Consider the following 19,285-nt stretch of genomic DNA (forward strand, 5'->3'; position numbering starts at 1 on the left):
CTCCTTTAAACTTAATCTTTGTATGTACAAGGGTTTGTCAGTACATATATGTATGCCCTTTTCTCTTGATCTTAAATAATGCTTGCGAGAGCTGCAGTTTTTCGACATATGCTTGGAAGGTTTGCTTATGAATAGTATTCTTAATTAGAATCATTAACTTCTAGGACAGGTCATGCCTTGCGCTAATTATGTGGGTGAGTTATACATACACCAATAGACAGATTGTGCCAATGCTAACTACGTAGGTGTGTGATTGTTTAGCTTCCACTTGGTCAAAGTGACTCCAAAAAAAAGAATTTCTACCTCTATTCCTCTTTTGGACCCACTTGTGTATGACGCTGGAGTGTCACACATTGTCCTTTAGAGCTTTGATTTCCGCAAACATAATTGTTTTCCTTTTGAGTCTCTATCTGCTTCATGAAAATGGCATGGCTCTTGATTACACAAAAGAATACTCAAGGTGTGAGGTGAAATGAAAAATTTAGACAATATAAATGAGAAGAAATTGGATGTAGTATGGAACATGACTTAATAATTAGATGGGTTGCAAAAATATTGGTGTTAAAAACATAGTCGGTAACATAAAGAGAATGTTGGTGCGAACAACTGAAGCAATGCAGAGTTAGTGGATTTGGATCCGATGGGTTGGAGGCATGAGGAGGAGTTGGAGAGTAGAGGATGGCGTGGTTAGATTATGGGGTAACGATGAGAGGGAATTTGGTGTGGGACACATAGCATGTCATCAAAGATTGGATGGGGTAAGACTACTTGGTTTTCATGGGTTTGAGGGACTATTGGAAAGAAAAATTTTCTCCTGGAAAACATCTATATTAACAAAAATTTTGTGAGTTTCAAGGTCAAAGACCTCATGACCATGATGATTATTTGAACACCCAAAAAAGATGCATCATTTTCCTTTGGGTGAAAATTTATCTTTGTGGCAGTCATATTTTGGGCATAACAAAGCAACCAAAACAATGAAGATGTTCAGATTTTGGTCTTTGTATAAAGAATGTTTCGCATGGAGTTTTGTTGTGAAGGGCTGAGCTAGGCCTTGATATGTGAGATGGGCACCAATGAGAATGTACTTGCCCCAAATAAAAAGCCTCACATTACCTCTCCTTTTTTAGGGCATTCTGATTTGGGTTCATTTTAGTGCATTCTCGACACATTATGTTGTATAGAGAATGTCTGAAGAGAATAAAGTTGCTTTTATTTACAGGACTGGAATTGAGTGATGCAATAACATATGCTAGATCTATCATAATGGTTTTAGCTACTCCCCAATGGCATATGCTAGATCTAGTAAGACTAGCTATCTACCTAGAGTAACATAAAATAATCAAATCACAAGCACAATTGAACCAAACAAAATGAATGTGGAGGAACAAAAAAAGCAGAATCTTTTTGCAATAATCTTCCCTAATCATGACTTTATTCTAAGAAAATTACTATACTAACATCAAATATGAGCTAATAAATGATAAACCTTTGATTTTTATGAACAAATATATATTTGACAACTAATCTGGCAAGCCACAAAAACTGGTTCCAAGATAGTGGGATAGTGATTGCTCATCACCTGCGATTATGAATGATTCTAAACCAATAAAAAAAAGCATATTCAATTATGAAATATATTCCTTTCTAAGTTAAACCTCAAATATCATGTAAAACAGAGAGATATAATGCTGAAATTCAATGAAAATTCAGAATGTGCACATGAGGATAAATGGATTCTAACTAATATGCATGCATGAAAACAATGTCATTTGCTTATCTGCATAGCATCAAATGCCCCAATATAGGGTGAAAGAAGAGTGAGCAACCCTTCACATTGATGTACTTGTCCAGATGGGAGTCACTCACCCTCCTTGCTGCTTCCATTGATAAGTTTGGTGGAGAAAAAATAAGAAATACACAGCACAAGAAAATAAGAGAACAGTATGTGGCAGCAATGGAACTTCAATGAAGGAAATCACCTAGAACTAGGCCAAATGTAGAAAGAAGGGGTATAAGGTTAGGCAGAACACTCTTTAAAATAAAGAGATACCCAAATCCATGTCCATGGCCTATTTAAACTAAAAATTTGAAACATTAAATATTTTAGAAAATTTTCTAAGGAAGACCCACTGAGGGACTATTGATAACTAGACTCTAAGTGGTTCCTTAATTTTAGACTAGCATTTGGCTACAATGAGAACTTCTAGGTCAATTTTTAAAAATTTACATCCTAAAAAATTTTTGGTTTGACCTAAATGTTTTCACAATGATTTTTCTCCGAGACCTACAAAAAATTTCTTATATTTTTTTTTGCTCTAAATTGGCTATTCAATCTCTAAGCTCGATAAAATTGCAACAGATCTTATCGAGACCTAAATCAAAATAAATGATCTAAAAGCTGTGAAACCATAATAAATTCATGCAAATCAACTATAAAATGTATTTCATGTACTATCAATGGAACAAGGCTTGGTTCAAGAAAATGAAAATTTCATTTTTTTAGAGTCACCAAAAAGTATATTAGAGATCTAAATTTTATAGATCTCACTTATATTGTAAACTTAATGAAGAGGCTCTTACTAAAGAGTGAGGTTTTTATTGGCCTAGAATGTCAGTGCAATTTCAAGAACATAACTAGCGGCCAACCTAAATTCTTGTGGTTGCATTGGTTCAGATATGAGTAGCTACATTGTCTACTTATATGCTTCAGTTATTGAATCGCAACACATGCTATGCAAAGTAATGTGATAGCATGTGCATTTTAGTAGTTGAATCTTCACGTGTATAGAAATTGGCAATGGTAGTGTTGGCAATGAAGACAAGGCAACATAATTTGTATAATAAGCAGTTTGAGGATTTCAATTATCATCAAGTTTAAAGTACACATTGTGCAAGAAAGAGTTAGACATGCATCAACGTTGATGGTTGGACTTCTTCAATCCTTATGATTTTGTTACTACTTACCATCCATTTGAGTCTAATGTAATAGATGGTTGCAGATGCATGTAAGAGGGTCAATGAGTACTTTGCATGTCAAACTGTAAAACATGATCAAATATTTTTTTTGCATGCCAGTTATTCAAGACAAAAAAAGCAACTATTTTGTGTATTAAGTTGAGGAATGCTTTCAATGTTATTGATGAGATTAAGGGCACACATAAAGAGGATCATGGATATACGCATATGAGGGCATTGTCAAGTTGGATATATCAAGTTTTTTGGTGGATGCATTAAGTACTAAATGGTTTGGGTCAGTGGTAGAGCCAAGAACTTTTGGCTGAGGAGCACTTATACGCAGCACCTAAAATTTTATCTTTCAAAAATTGTATTAGCTTTAGATTAATATTAAAAAGATAGAGGGCCACAATATTTAAATAGCAAAAGATAAGGGGCACTGATATAGAAATAGATAGATTTTACGAGAGGATCCAACATGTAAATAACTGAAATTAGTGTAAATGTGTGGGCAGCTGCTCACTCAATGCCAAATATGCATCTGCCCAGGATTGGGTAGTAACTATGTATACTACACAATATTGGTTCAATTAGAATTATTTTACACAAAGTCGATAAAACTTGCCACCCCATTCACTTTGAGAGTACGAAGATGTATAAGGACTTGGGACATAATTTTAGTTGGTTCATAAGAAAGGAAGGGTAGACAATATGCAGCCATATGTCTAATTTATTATCAAATTATGATTGAGCAATTGCAGTTTGTTGGTTTGATGCAGATGATTGAGATGCCACACTTGGAATGAGAGTGGATTACTATGTAGTTCATTGTTGTCCACCCTAGGACTTGCAATTGTTGATGCTATTTGGGTGATTGTGATAGAATGACCACATCAATGTTATCTATTCACGAGTTAATTACCAAAATGTTGCAAAATTGTGCATGAAGGCGATTGTAAGATTTTTTGGGTTCCTTAGTTTACTATTTTAAATTGGCACTATAAGTTTACTATGAGATTATAGCAGCATCATTGGAGAACTATAGGTATAAAATTGATAATTAGCACTACTTTTCACTTGTGAGTCGATAGTAATCAAAGTGCATGTTCCAAAATTAAAAAGATACATTGCACACTTGTGACATAAAATGGAGAGAGGTAACTATGACATACATGTTATGCTTGTAGCAGTGTAGATGACAATAACTGCCATGAAAAAACAAAATGATAGGCACTTCATAAGAATCCTATAAATTTTTGGCTACAAATGTATGTGCGATCTAAGGGAGCGGATAGTACTCTTGTGCTATGGTACTATCTTAAGCAAATGTAGTAGATAACTCAGATATACCAAAGGAGTTACTCACACCACATTAGAAGAGAGAGAGCTTACTTTTGAGGTAAGAGTCCACAGTAAAAGTATTTTTTAGATTTAGAAAGAATTGTTAGAAGAGAACTACATAATGGATGAAGTCTACTACTGCATAATGTACTACATTTGTCTCATATTCTACGAAACTTTGTTTTAGTTTATGCTTTACTAACTTTTGGTTATATACTTGTTTTTTAAGACAATTCCATTGTGATACTGTTTAGAAACTCTGTGATATGTTTGATTATTTTATCAAATGGTTTCTTTGTTTTTGATGTTGTTTTTAATTCTTATTACATGAATGGTACATGTTTAAATATGCATGTAAATGTGGATGCTTTAACTTGGGATATTTGTCGGAACCATATTGAACAAGAGAGAATAGGCAAACTCCCACTTGAAGGATTACTAGTGTCCCTTACGAAAACCGATATGTCTGTCTGTGAACATTGGTAAGCAGGAAAGAAAATGAAAAAATTGTTTGGTAGGACCATTAGCCCAACATGTTTTAAGATCCTAGAGAGCTAACAAGCAAATTTTGATAGTTCATTTTGTGAGATATCGCACATTAGTTTCAAACAGTTTAGAGTCCACTTTGTGAAATTGAAATGCTCCAATAATGCCATATATGATCAGGCATCAAGGATTACAAAATAATGAACTGCATTACTATACTATGTTATTTACTTTATGGTTATGAAACTTTAAGTGGGTTGGTTATTGGCAACTAATAGATTTACTTGATATTCTACTTTCTATTTCAGGTGGCCAAATTAGTCCACTTCATGACATAATAGACTACTGCTAATCCATGAGTCCATGGCATATGTATTTTGGTCTAGACATTGAACTAATTGAGAGGATTTTGGGACCTAATGTCATATTTTTGTTTTCAAAACATATTCCTAAATTAACATACTTGTTGAATGTGCATGTGGTTTGTTTAATCCTTTTTAATATCAAATGGATTGACATATGTAATGATCTTCATTACTTATGCTTTGTTCTTGAATATAAGCCGATATTGTTCGCAGTATGTGCCTTGATGTTTTGATTCAGCTTGTATTTTGAAAGAAACAATCTTGTCTTGTAAATGTGCAAGAAGATTGAATGTGGATGGCATTGGAGAATTCTAGATAATGCCCGTGAGGACTTCTCAATTAAGTAGCTTCATAATTTCTATATATGATAGTATATTAGAGCAATTATAGATTTACCAATTTATTTACACAAACACGTGCACATAGTGAAGCAGATAATGTCCATTTTTTGTTTAACATGTGCATTTGTTGGATTAGGAAAATCACAAACTATAGTTTTCCAAATAAAAGAATTTTGAGTTTGTAATGTAACTCATCCACATTTAAAAAAAAAAATTAAAGTTTCTTTTCCTATGTAGCCCGTCCATATTCTGTTCTTTTGGTTGGCTAGGTTATTGAAGGAGAACTTTAGTTAATAATATGATTGTTTTGTCTCATTTCTGAGAAGATTGGCACAACAGTTGGGGCAGAGGCTGGTAGATGACCAGTTCTCATTTCAAAGTCTCAGGACATTAACCCCTTATACGGCAAAAAAAAAAAGAGAGGCTATGTACATGCAAATTGAAGTATAGGAGGAGTAGCACCCTTAAACATGCACCTAAAACAGGCTTTGTGTCTTAAGAAGACACGAGAATTGATGAGTGCTTTGGATCTCTTCTAGCAGTTTGCATGCGATATTCTACTAAACCAAATTCTCTGGTTTGGCTATTACTTACCATAGGTGATGTTTTGACTGACGAACAACTTAAAGTTTGGGTGAATCTAACAAAAAGTTAGGCAAGGTAAATCTAACAAAAAGTTAGGTGCATCGCATCTGGAAAAAGGTGAGTTTCTTTGAGAGTACAAGTCTTTATCTCTTTTGACTGCTGCCCGTCTGCCAATGTATCTTAAATTTAGTCGCGGCAACAAACTCGTTCCTCCATTTTCTCGAGGGACCATTTTTCCATGGTAGAAACTGCAATGGAGATCTCGATGGAAAAATTTTCTTGGATGTTCAATCAATTGGGCGATCTTTTCAAATTATTTTTTTTTTATGTAGCAGGTAAAAACTACCGGATGGTCAAGTGGACATCACATGAATAGAAACCATGGCACTGTAATCTTGCCTGGTGCGTGTCATACATTATTCGGCTCAAGCGAGTCCAGCTTTACGACTAAGTTCAGTTGAGCTTTATGGGTGAGTTTGAACTTGTCACTTTTTTCTTATTTCTTTTTTCCTTTAAATGGAAATAAAACAAAATAAATGTTAAAATTCATCAAACATTACCTTAATGCCTTTAACGATTACCAAACAAGAAAAACACAAGTCAAATTGTTTTTAAATAAACCAAGCTGGTGTACCTCAAACTTTACCAGTGGCGGAGCCAAAAAAATTGACTGGAATGGCACTTGTTTAAACAAATTCAAATTTGATGGGCACCTATATCTATATAAGAATAAATATATAAGATTTTTCCCACATCAACCACAATGTGGCTACGCCACTGAACTCAACTCATTTTTATAACTCAAATTTTAGCTCAAGTTCGTCCTTCACTAGTTTTACATAGGTTACCACAAACCCAACCAAGTTGGCCGACTCATTACACACCCATATATTCACAGTACCCTATCTGGGCAGGGACTAGCTCCGCTTGCACTCTTGTCCAATCTAAAGTTAATTTCTTATGTCTCACCAACTACTGCACTCTTTTTTCCAACAGTCTTATTCGTCTCACCGATCAGCTAACGAAAAGAAAGGCACCAACTCCCAACAGTCTTATTGGTCTCACCGGTCAGCTACCAAAAAGAAAGGCACCCAACTTACACCGTCTACAGTGGAAGCATCCAAGCTGAAGAATCAATTCCTAAACCTCTCTCGGTAAAATATCTTTCTAAAAGTTGTATATATGGGTGTCTTTCCATCACCGAATCTGCTTGATCATCTACAAGTGGCAAGTTCAACTCCTTGGTTGCTTTGTTGGTATTATATTCCTTCAAATGATGCTCACCGTGAAAGGAAAGAGGAAAATATTCCTTCAAAATGAACGTGACATGCTTCACATAGCTCTGCAGATGCAAAAGATGGCCAATATCTCCATCATCCGTCCATGTGTCTGATTTGGGTGATGGGTGTTTTATACCTTGTTGAAATTTCAGGGTTCTGATCCATTAGTTCTAAGGCTCTAGAAATCCGGAGATCTTCACCATACAAGGAACGGAGGTTTACCTGAAAGGTTTTAGGTTATCAACTGACAAGAAGAGGGAAAGACATGAGGTTTATTTCCCCGTTAACAGAAAAAAGAAGTTTTTCGTAAGAAAAAAAAATAAAAGATTAAAAAATAATTTTTAAATAATTGTTAAAATATCACAACTTCCTCCTATTTTCTGGGCATATATGTATTACATGCCCGAGCTATATACACAACTCTCTTTCTGCGCACCCTGGTGCATAAAAAATTATTCACCAGCCCAAAATGCTCCTCTGTTCTATTTAATAGAGAAAAGAATACTTTGTGTAAGGATAGAAAAAAGTAAATGCAAAGAATTAAAAAAACTAAAGAAGACATTTATTTTTAAATAATTTCAAAAATACCGCAACTCCTCCTTCGGTGTGTATATATTTCGTGCACCATGTGTGCACACAACTCACTCTCAATGAGAAGAAGGGGATATACAACGACCATGGATTCAAGCAAGGTCCAAATTGTAGTTTCCATGGGCCACATCAGCGCTTGGATAACCAAGGCCTTCCTAGCTTCTTCCTAGCACCAGACGTTCTTGCTCACCGGCCCTACCACTCATGCCATCATTTACAAGCTGCCACTCCTCCACTTCTGCAAGCAAGCAGGTGCTACTCTGGTGGAGGCCTCCCTGGATGACCATGAATCTCTGGTCTCCCTCCTCTCTGGGATCGACTTGATGGAGATTTCCTCCTGCATATACAAACAAACGAATATGCCCTAAAGCAGGATCTCGTTAATGCTAAATCTTTGAATCAATACTTTAACTGTAGCGGAAGCGTACCTGAATCCATCTGAACAACCGGACGGTGAGATCGCAGTAGGATCTTCTAGGGTCTGTGCGGAGCACGTGCGGTTTCTCTCATATAGGGAAGAGACAACCCTAGAAAGCGATGTTTCATGTCTCACTTGCACGACCCCAGGGAGCATTACCCTTTTATATTAAGAGCAATTACGGATTCAACCCATCAAAGAGTCCGTAATTATGTACAGGTATCCATACATTATAAAAATACCCCATACCATATTAAATGACGTGATATCCCAAAACACAATCACTTAATCGGATATTTACATTAAGGTAGTCATAATGTCTGAAATTCTTCATTGACATATATCGATCCCCCAAACGATCCTTACAATCTTCCACTTGGGCCAAATATATCTTTGTACATTCAAACATTACATAAAACCTTAGGACCTTATAACTGCTATCTTATTAAATGTCATTTTCACCAATCTCGTCCATGATCATATCAACACAGAACCAATGCGGCTTTAGCTAAACCTTAAATGATCACAAATGTTGATATAATCAATGACATAAATCTGGTATGAATGTATAGCATGAGAATTACATGTAATGTGATTACAACATGTTTATTCTTAACTGGTCCTACTTTAAAACCTTATGGAGATAAAAAACACAAATATAGAATGGAACCAAAGAACTTTAAACTATATTATGTAGAAAACTGAATATGTGTCTATACATAAGAGCAAACAAAATACAAACTCTCACTAAACCAGCACATCATCCAATGATAAAACCCCTATACAAACAACATGTTCGTGAAAGACCTTGGGTGTTAAATGTTTAGTAAGCAGATCTCAAATCATAGAGTTTGTCCCAATATTGTCACACAATAACCTTAGTGGTCTTTCCACACCATTCATAATGCACAGCCCTATGCCAAAATTCTACAACCACAAAGCATGATTAGATGCCTCGTAACATGCTATGAATTCTGTTGCCATTGTTGAAGTAGCTACTAGTGTCTGACACTTTTTCAAAATGTAACTCCTCCTGCCAATAGAAATACATAGTCTGAAGTAGACTTTCTACTGACTTGCTACCCAGCAAAGTCAAAATCTGAATATCCAATGATCTCCAACTGGTCTGACTTCGTGTATGTGAGCACAAAACCTTTTGTTCTTTGTAACTATCTCAGTGCTCTTTTGGCTGTTTTGCAATGATCCATACCAGGATTACTTAAGTATCTACTTAACATTCCAACGATAAATGTAATATCCAGACGAGTAAAAACCTGAGCATACATAAGGCTTCCCACAACAGATGAATAGGGAATCCTTTCCATTTCTTTAGATTCGAGTTCACTTTCAGGGCACTGTTTGAGACTAAACTTGTCTCCTTTAGCAACTGGAGTATCTCCTGGTTTGTAATTTTTCTTGCCATATCGCTGAAACACCTTATCAATGTAGCCCTTTTGTGGTAATCTAAGAATATCCCGAGAACGATATCGAAATATCTGGATTCCCAATACAAAAGGTGCATCACCAAGATCCTTCATGTCAAACTTTGTTAACAAAAATTTCTTAGTTTCACGCAATATACCTACATCATTACCTTCCAGTAATATAACATCAACATACAAAACCAGAAAGATAAATTTATCTCCACTGAACTTTTGGTATACACAATCATCAACCATATTAGTTTCAAAACCAAATGAGACTATAACTTGATGAAATTTGTAATACCATTGACGAGAAGCTTGCTTTAGCCCATAGATGGATTTCATGAGTTTGCATACCATTTTCTTTGCATCCCCTGAAACAAGGTTTTCTGGTTGCACCATATATATTGTTTCATCAATGTCTTTATTTAGAAACACTGTCTTTACATCCATTTGATGCAGCTCTAAGTCAAAATGAGCCACAAGTACCATTATGGTCCTGAAAGTGTCTTTCGACGAAACTGAAGAGAAAGTTTATGTATAATCAATGTCTTCCTTTTGAGTAAAACATTTTGCGACACGACGTGCCTTATACCTTTTGATGTTTCCAAATAAATCCCTCTTGGTTTTAAATATCCATTTAAAACCAATAGAGTTCACACCTTCAAGCAAGAGAACAACGTTCCATACGTCATTATCCATCATGGACTTTATTTCTTCATTCATGGCATCTATTCACTTACGAGATTTAGAACTCTTTATCGCTTGCTGGAGGTTAATAGGATCATCCTCCATTAAGCCCACATCAACATCATGTTCTTGGAGATAGACAAAATCATTTGAAATTGTGCTTTACCTCTTTCTAGTGGATCTCCTCAGTGACACCTCTACTTGATTTTCTTGAGGTTGTTGAGTTTGTTCTTCAGTGGTTTGAATAGGGAGACCGTCATCATTGCCTTCTTCTGAATATGTTGATGGAACAATGGCAGGAATAAAGACCTGCCTACTGCTTACAACATCTGTATGAGTAGACTCAGGTCTCTGTTCAAAGGCAATGCTTCTAACCTGATCACCTCCCTCAAACTCAATATCCTTAAAAAAATGGGTATTTTTCGTTTTAAAGAAAAACTTACTAGTTGGATTATAAAACTTATAACCCCTTAATGTTTGTTTGTTTTCGTTGTATACATTCAATGCAAACATTAAAGTCTGCAAAATCAAGGGATTCAATAATTCCATTCGACATAAGCCTTTTGATCATCTTTCTAGAGATATATCCTAAGCGCCTATGCTACAACATAGCAGAATTCTCATTAGCTAATTTTCTTTTAGTACCACTAAACGTAACATGCAAGGTTTCATGATATAGAGGTTATCGTTTCCAAACAAAGAACAAGTGACAATCAAATTTAAGTGCAGAAACAACTTAAATTTACTACCTCTAAATGAACAATAATAACCAAATTTGTCCAATAAGAAAATAGAAATCAAATTCCGTTTAAAATATGGTACTACATAAGTTTCTGTCAAATTTAAATAATCTTTAACAATAACCGAAAATCTGTTATGGCTTCAACCTTCGCCTTCTTGCCATTGGCCACATAGATGAATCTCTCAGCATCATTTGGCATTTGACAATTTAGACAGCCCTGCATAGAAACACTTATGTGAGTAGTAGCACCTGAATCTACCCACCAAGTGTTTCTGGGTATTCTTAAATTAACCTCAGAACAAACCAAAGTGAGAAGTGTACCTTTCCTTTCATGCCATGTGTGATACTTGGTACAATCCTTGTTCATATGACCTTCACCCTGGCAAAAGAAGTAGCTTGATTTGCTTTCCTTATGCTTCTTTTGTTTCTTAATGGATGAATGATCAACTGCAACTTCCATAATAGTCTTTTTTTTCTTACTTTTAAGCATAGTAGCAAAGTGAACACTTTCTATCTTATCATGCTTCAATCTCTCATCTTCTTCCACACAGTGCGAAATGAACTCATTTAGAGTCCATTTCTCTTTCTGACAGTTATAACTAATTTTAAACTGTCCATATTGTGGTGGAAGAGAAATGAGAACCGTATGCAGTATAAAGTCTTCAGGTAACTTCAGACCTAGTGCCTGTAATTTTGAAGCAATATGAGACATTTTCATAATGTGCTCCCGTATGTTCCTTGTGCTCAGCGTCACAAGTTTACTCAAAAGAGTACTTGTTTCACCCTTTTTGTTTTTAGCAAAACACTTTTCAATTTCTTCGAGGAACGCCTTCGCTCTAGCCTTTTCAGTAATTGAGCCCTTAAAGTTTTCTGGGATTGATTTCTTCATGATCATTAGACACATGTGGTTTGAGCGCTCCAACCGTTCAAAGTTCCATTTATCGTCATGGTAACTTTCATCTGTTAACTCAGGTGGAGATGACTCCCTAAATGCAAGGTCTAAATCTATGGAACCTTGAACAATCATAACAGTTTCTTTTCAATCTTTAAAGTTCGAATAATTTAACTCAGGAATAGTACTCAAATTTGCAGATATCATGGAAGCAGAACTCACTGTACAAAGAACAAAAATACCAAACATGCTCACAATCAATACATGTACATAAATGAAATAACAAATGTAAATGAATTTAAATACAATGGCCTAAATCCCATCACAAGGTGCCGGTGCAACAATAATATCTAATCTTTGGATTGAAATATTAACCGCAAGTGGTATTTTTGGTCGACAATGAATATTGATAATTAGCCCTATCAAATAACGAGCCCATCATTGGATTGACTCACTATTCACATGAAAACCTGAAAATTATTATATATTCATTGCCCTATAAGTTTAAACCAGACCAAACGATAATCTTCCTTTGGGTTGATCATTACCCGCATGGTTTAAGTATACTATCATCTAATGTTCGAAACAGACAAATTCCTACAACAGAGGTCACTTTGAAAACACAAAGTATAAATCTGCTCATTTTGAACAATATACATGATAAAAGACTAAATTCATAGTCCAAATATTCATCTAAGGTACACCCACAATTTTAATAACATGCAAAACATGATATATATATATATTAAAATTTCACATACAAAATTGCCTTACATTGAATCCAAAACCAAATGATTCAATGAAATATGCCCAAAAGAGTCCAAAATTTTATAAACTGGTACCATAATTGTGCTAAAGTGGGTCAAGAACCACTGAATCAGCCTTAAAACAGCCTGTATCATTCTTAAACCGCAACTAAAACACCTACATGGTCCTAAATAGGGCTGAACCAGTTTAAAAATTAGACGAACAAGTCAAAAAATAGACCGGTTTAAAAAACCCACTGAACTAGTTTGAAAATGACTAAAATTGGTTCCAAGACTGATGAACCGGTCTGAAAAGGGCCCGAATCGATAAGAACCGTTTTAATTTGAACTGAATCGGCTCAAAAAGGTACAAACTGGTTCTGAATCGAAAGAATCGGTCTTAAACCGAATGAACTGGTTCGATTTTCTTCATAATCGGTCTGACAAAAGAACCGTATTTCAAAATTTAAACTGTATGGATATGGGTCAGGTCCAATAGGACCCGACCTGGGTACGAAGTTCTTATCGCAAGCGGTCTCAGGTGGCAAATTTTTTTTTTATTCATATGGATTCGGGTCGGGTCTATCATGATCCGACCCGGGTCTGTCACGATCCGACCCGGGTCCAAACGCCTACTTATGGATCAGGGTCGGGTCTGTCATGACCCAACCCGGGTCGACCACTACCGCGTGAGCGGTTTCACCGATCACTTTTATTTATGATTCATATGGATCCGGGTCGGGTCTGTCATGACCCGACTCGGGTCTGATCGATACCACGTGACCGGTTTCAGGCAGCGACTCCAGCGGTAGGCCACCCAACAACGTGGGTGGCTTCTGGCGGGTCGCACCAGGACGGCTGGAGGCCGGCCGGCTGTCCCCTTCTCTGTTCCTCTTCCCTTTTCCCCTTTTTCGGCTGCAACGGAAGCCCAACGACTTCCATCGCCCACGCCCTTGATTTTCGCCATGGTTGCGAGGCGATGCTCGTGCCACCCTGCTTCTTCTAGCGAGCAGCGAGCAGATGAAACCCCTCTGCTCATCCCTATCCTCTGCCCGCAGCCACTACCCGTTCCCCCGTTTTTTTTTTTAAAAAAGAAAGGGAACAGGACATCGGACAGCCCTTTCTCTTCCGTGGTGAAGGAGAGGAAGGGCAATGGTCAGGCGGTCAGCAGGGAGGGTGTGCAGTCTCGGTGATTTCTGAATCACAACCGAAGAAAAGGGGAAGATTCGAAAAGGGAAGAACAATCCAATGATTCAACAATAAACATATGCTTTGATACCGATTGATGGAGATTTCCTCATGCATATACAAACAAACGAATATGACCTAAAACAGGATCTCATTCATGCTAAATCTTTGAATCAATACTTTAACTGTAGCAGAAGCGTACCTGAATCCATCTGAACAACCAAATGGTGAGATCGCAGAAGGATCTTCCAGGGTCTGTGCGGAGCACATGCTGTTTCTCTCAGATGGGGAAGAAACAACCCTAGAAAGCGACATTTCAAGTCTCACTTGCACGACCCCATGGACCACTACCCTTTTATATTAAAAGCAATTACAGATTCAACCCATCAAAGAGTCCGTAATTGTGTACATGTATCTATACATTATAAAAATACCCCATACCATATTAAATGACGTGATACCTCAAAACACAATCACTTAATCGGATATTTACATTAAGATGGCCACAATGTCTAAAATTCCTCATTGACATATGCCGGCCCACCAAACGATCCTTACCCGACTACGTCATCTCCACCATCGCCAAAGAACAAATTGAACAGCAACTCAAGCTCGTCCGGGCCATGAAGCAAGTTGGAACCATCAAGGTCTTTCTCTCTCTCCCTAGATCTCTCTCTGGCTTAGACCATAGATGCGTTTGTTGACAAATGTAATTAGCTCTGCCAATTGGGTCGACTCATCTCGCCTATTAGATTTTAAGTTGCAAGAGTTTCTCTTTACAAATTTGATCCACTGATCAAATTAGCGTTCACGTTTAAACTAATCGACTGTGATGCCCTATGGGATTAATTAACAGTGGATGGTGCAAAAATTTTTCAGATCATCTTCTTCTAGACACCTTTTAAAACATGAAAACAGAGAATGTGGCATTCTAAAACACGATTCCTGTTACATATTGCATTTTGACCAATATCGCAAACTAAAGTGGTTGATCAGAGTTGTGTTTATGAAATCCCTGCTGTTTTGAGTTGCAGAGATTTCTTCCTTCAGAATACGGAGTGGACCCAGATTTCATGGAGCACTCCATCGCGCCTGGTTCAGTGTTGTTTGAGCAGAAAAGAAGCGTTAGGCGAGCTGTTGAGGAGAGTGGGATCCCGCACACTTACGTGGTTCCTCACTGCCTTGCCGGTTACTTCCTGTCTGGCCTGGATAATTATGTGTGGTTCTGGCCGTCGGAGGCCAAAGTGTGGATCTATGGTGACGGAAATCACAAAGGTAAGAGAAGACCTCATTCATTTACTTGAAAAAACACCAGAATCATGAAAATTGGCCCAAGGGTTTATGCATTGCCGACTTGCATTCTCTTCCTGGTGCTTTTGGTTTTTCTTCAATTATGCCAGCTTAAAAGTCATGGTTTTCCTTTCCTTGGCTTACTGCCTTTGGTCATTTCCTGAAATTGGGCTCTCCGTGAACAGACACAATAATCAGTGTATCCTGTTCTTTTATGTCTAAAAAATGCTTGACAATTAGTTTTTCCCTATTTGACATAATAAAAAAATAGCTGGCAAGATCGTTTAGGATCAACTTCAACTTGTATGTTTTAATTTGGATCTATTAAAAAAAAGAATGAGGTTTCGGTGATAAAAGGAACTTAAATAAGGGGATGAGGTTTTGGTGATAAACTAAACTTAAGTTAAGATTTGGTATCAATATTTTGTCAAAAGGAAGCTTATATTTTGGTGATATGACATAAACAAGCTTAAGTTTGAATCCCATTTATTCAGTCGTTTCCAAAGCTTAAGTGTGTTTTCCTTATTCCATAAAAACTTGAGTGTGGGTTCATCAACATTTTTTTTATCTCTTATTCTTTTAATTAAAAAAATTTAAAGACTTGCAATAAATTAAATAGGTTTATATCACCTGATCTCAAGTCCTATAAGCCCTTACAGGACATTTTAAAAGGTGCGTTAATTTGATAGACTATTCAAACGTGTTTTTAAAGTGCAGTTCTTGTATGCAACTTCTAATTATTAAGTACACCTGATGCTATCGACCATAAAAGAAACAGCTGTTTGAACAATAACTGTCATATTTCTTTTCCAAACAACGGCGCATGAAATAATATGTCACCTAATTAGGAAATTTACCTTTAAACATTAACGGGACCAATACAATTTTAACTTCGTCCCGCGAGAATTCGGAATGAATTTTACTTCAAGCTGAAAAAAGAAACACGTATTGACATAAATATCAAGAATAAGCTAAAAGTTCATAAATAAGAATATTTAGGATAGTTGGCGTAGTGGCATATAATGTCAACACAGCTGTAAGGCTTGACTCGATGGTCTTAGCCTTTAGGCTTTACTCTTTACGCCAGTGGTAATGGAGGTAGAAATTCAACTTGGGAAAGAGACATTTTCAGGTGAGCAGGAGAAATTCCACCCTCTTATGTATTTTATTTTGCTACCAAGGTCTGAAACTGCATCAATACTGAACAATCAGATTTCCACGTGCTTTGCACGTAGGATTCACTCCTTTCTTATGTTTCAAGAACATGACACCCCAAAATGAACTAGAGACGTCATAATAAAATGAAAATAAATATTAATAAACTTTAAATCCTATAAAGGTAAATTAGCTGCTAGCTAAGTTTTAATCATGCTTGCATTTTTAGTTTCACCGTGCTGTCAATTTTAGCTATATATATATATATATATATATATATATATAAGGGGCATTTTATTTGAACGAAGCAAGGTGTGAGACACTATTCCAACTAAGGAGGGGCAGGCCATGTCTTTGACTTGACCTTCTATTTCATTTTGCCAGGTCAGGGTGGGCAAATGCCCAGCTTAATTTGGCAAACCAAACACGCTTTGCTTTTAGAAAGTATTATTACTGTCAGTTAAATATGTTTTCATTACGTATATATGAAATGAACATTAACGAAAAAAAAAAACTGCCTAATTTTCATTAACTTTTTTTATCTGGCAAAAGAAGTATCAATTTTGCTTTGCGTTGACATAGCTCAAACGGGTGAGTTGCAATGTGTTATGAAATACATTCTGACAATGAAATGGAAAAATATACAAAACATGGAGTTGTTCTAGTTATTTTACAAGCCCCAGAAGGAATTATATACTCTCTCTCTCTCTCTCTCTCATGGCTTTCTAGTTTTTTCACAAAATAAAACGGAATCAAGGATCACCTAGAACCAGAGGCAGAGACACAATTTTTATATTAACATTTTTCAATATTTTTTTCTGTTATATACATAGTGCCATTTTGGAAATAGAAATTTGTGAATGAGTACTCCTCTAGAAATTTTTTCTAGCTCCGCCACTACCTAGAACTTTCTCTAACCTAATTTTTTACATTATTGACGATAGACCTAGATCTAAGATTTTGCAATAAGAAGGAAAGTTTCACATGGGCAGAGCTACAAAATTTCGTTAAGGGGCCTAGTTACATAGTTTTTAATTTTTAAGGGGCACCTGTGTAATGAAAAAAAAAACAGCACCACACCTTCATTTAGAAATAAACGCTTTTGTCAGCCTACATGTGCCATTGCCCAATATATAGATATATGTAGATATATATGAATAGTTAGACCATCAACTTATTTACTTAGCCAAGGAGTTGGAAGTATGACCTTCAACTGGTATGAGGTCAAGAATTTCAAACTCAAAGTGTGTTTCTTCTGAGGGCTGTCTTGCTAGTGAGCTGGTAAACAAAACCACATTTGTAATACAATTTATCACCAATTTCGACGTAACAGTGGTTTGGACGGTGGAGGAAGACATCGGGAAGTACGTGGTGAAGGCCATGGATGATGTGCAACCGCACCATCTATGTACGACCTCCATCAAACATCAAGTCTCAGATGGAGGTTGTCAACTTGTGGGAAGGTTTTAGCGGGAAGACCCTGCAGAAGGAACATATCACCGAGCAGGAATGGCTTCAAAAGATACAAGGTAAGGATCTCGAATCCGGAAGAAAAGTAACACTTCTGTAATGCATTTTCTGGATTTATACGCATAGCTGCACAGCAGTCAAGGCTAGGTCCAGTCGTCCAAACCATTCAATTGCTGCCTCTCTAACATAGAGAGATAACTAAATTAGAATGAACACACACACACACACACACACATACACACACACACACAGATATATATATATATTGTGCATTAAGCTATGTGACAGTTGGAGAAATGTACGTCTTGAATATACATATATAAATATATATATACATATATATATATATATATATATATATATATATATATATATATATATATATATATAATTGAACCGTGAATCTAACTCTACTGTGACATATAGGGACATTGTATTTAGGTGGTCCATCATTTTGATTGGATGGCTAAAAAAAGAAATTTTTAATGTTTTTTTCCTCATATGACTCTGCTTTGCCATGTGGGCTCATTGACTATTCCCGTGATCTTCACTAACCAATCATTGTCTTCCAACTGGCCCCTTTTATAGGAGCATATGGTGTCTTCCTTTTTCTGGCTGAGTGAGAGGTTCATCCCTACCATTAGGAATGAGGACCGAAGTTCCCTCCATTCTCCCTGCCACTAGGATCCTTAGCTATGTCGGCATCAATGATGGCAGCAGTGCATCCTTCAATTTGGATGTCGTGCCCTACCATCTTAAGACATAGGATCATGCCCACATGAATTGAACTAAAAACCTGCATTCCTATAAGCCCCAACCCTGACCAGCTAGGTTATACCCCTTGAGGCTGGAACCTCCCATCTCAAAAGTGTTTGATATACTATAAATTGAATGAAGTTTACAAGTCCATAAGTGCGTACATGAAATTAATTCCTATTTTAGCTTAAATGAAAATCCTTTGTTTCTCGACTGCATTGGTTGTCCTTGGGCCTGCATTCTCACCTATACAAGTGAGTTGAAAGGGGAGAGTGGACAGCATTAACTCTATAAACCATACTGGAGCTCCAGCTTAACTCCTTTAAGCTCTTAAACTAAACCTCCTTTTCTTTTTCATATCAAGTCCACATAGATCACCTCATATACTTTTAACATACAAGAAATAAAGCACAAGTGAGACTAAAAGAGAAAAGGACTGGGAGATAACTGAAAACTAGGTCTAGTGGATCATAGTTACTTGTTGGGCAGATCAGATTTATAAATGAGGACTTCATTCTTTTTTAAGTCCCTTTTTTAAAAAATTCATAAAAACATATTTTCAAGATC

At 36.5% G+C, this 19,285-nt stretch overlaps 1 protein-coding gene across 1 annotated transcript in view; it reads left to right on the forward strand.

Annotated features, from left to right (window-relative positions):
* The first annotated feature begins 653 nt into the window (after positions 1-653).
* Positions 654-19,285, forward strand: part of LOC116255193 (bifunctional pinoresinol-lariciresinol reductase 2-like) — an 88,496-nt gene continuing 69,864 nt past the window's right edge. Inside the window, exons 1-6 of the mRNA XM_031630978.1 lie at positions 654-758; positions 8,118-8,270; positions 14,614-14,694; positions 15,082-15,322; positions 16,406-16,469; positions 17,870-18,021. Of these exons, the coding sequence (XP_031486838.1) occupies positions 654-758; positions 8,118-8,270; positions 14,614-14,694; positions 15,082-15,322; positions 16,406-16,469; positions 17,870-18,021 (796 nt within the window). The remainder of the gene's footprint in view (positions 759-8,117; positions 8,271-14,613; positions 14,695-15,081; positions 15,323-16,405; positions 16,470-17,869; positions 18,022-19,285) is intronic.

Source organism: Nymphaea colorata, chromosome 5 (genome assembly GCF_008831285.2).
Source record: "Nymphaea colorata isolate Beijing-Zhang1983 chromosome 5, ASM883128v2, whole genome shotgun sequence".
NCBI lineage: Eukaryota > Viridiplantae > Streptophyta > Magnoliopsida > Nymphaeales > Nymphaeaceae > Nymphaea > Nymphaea colorata.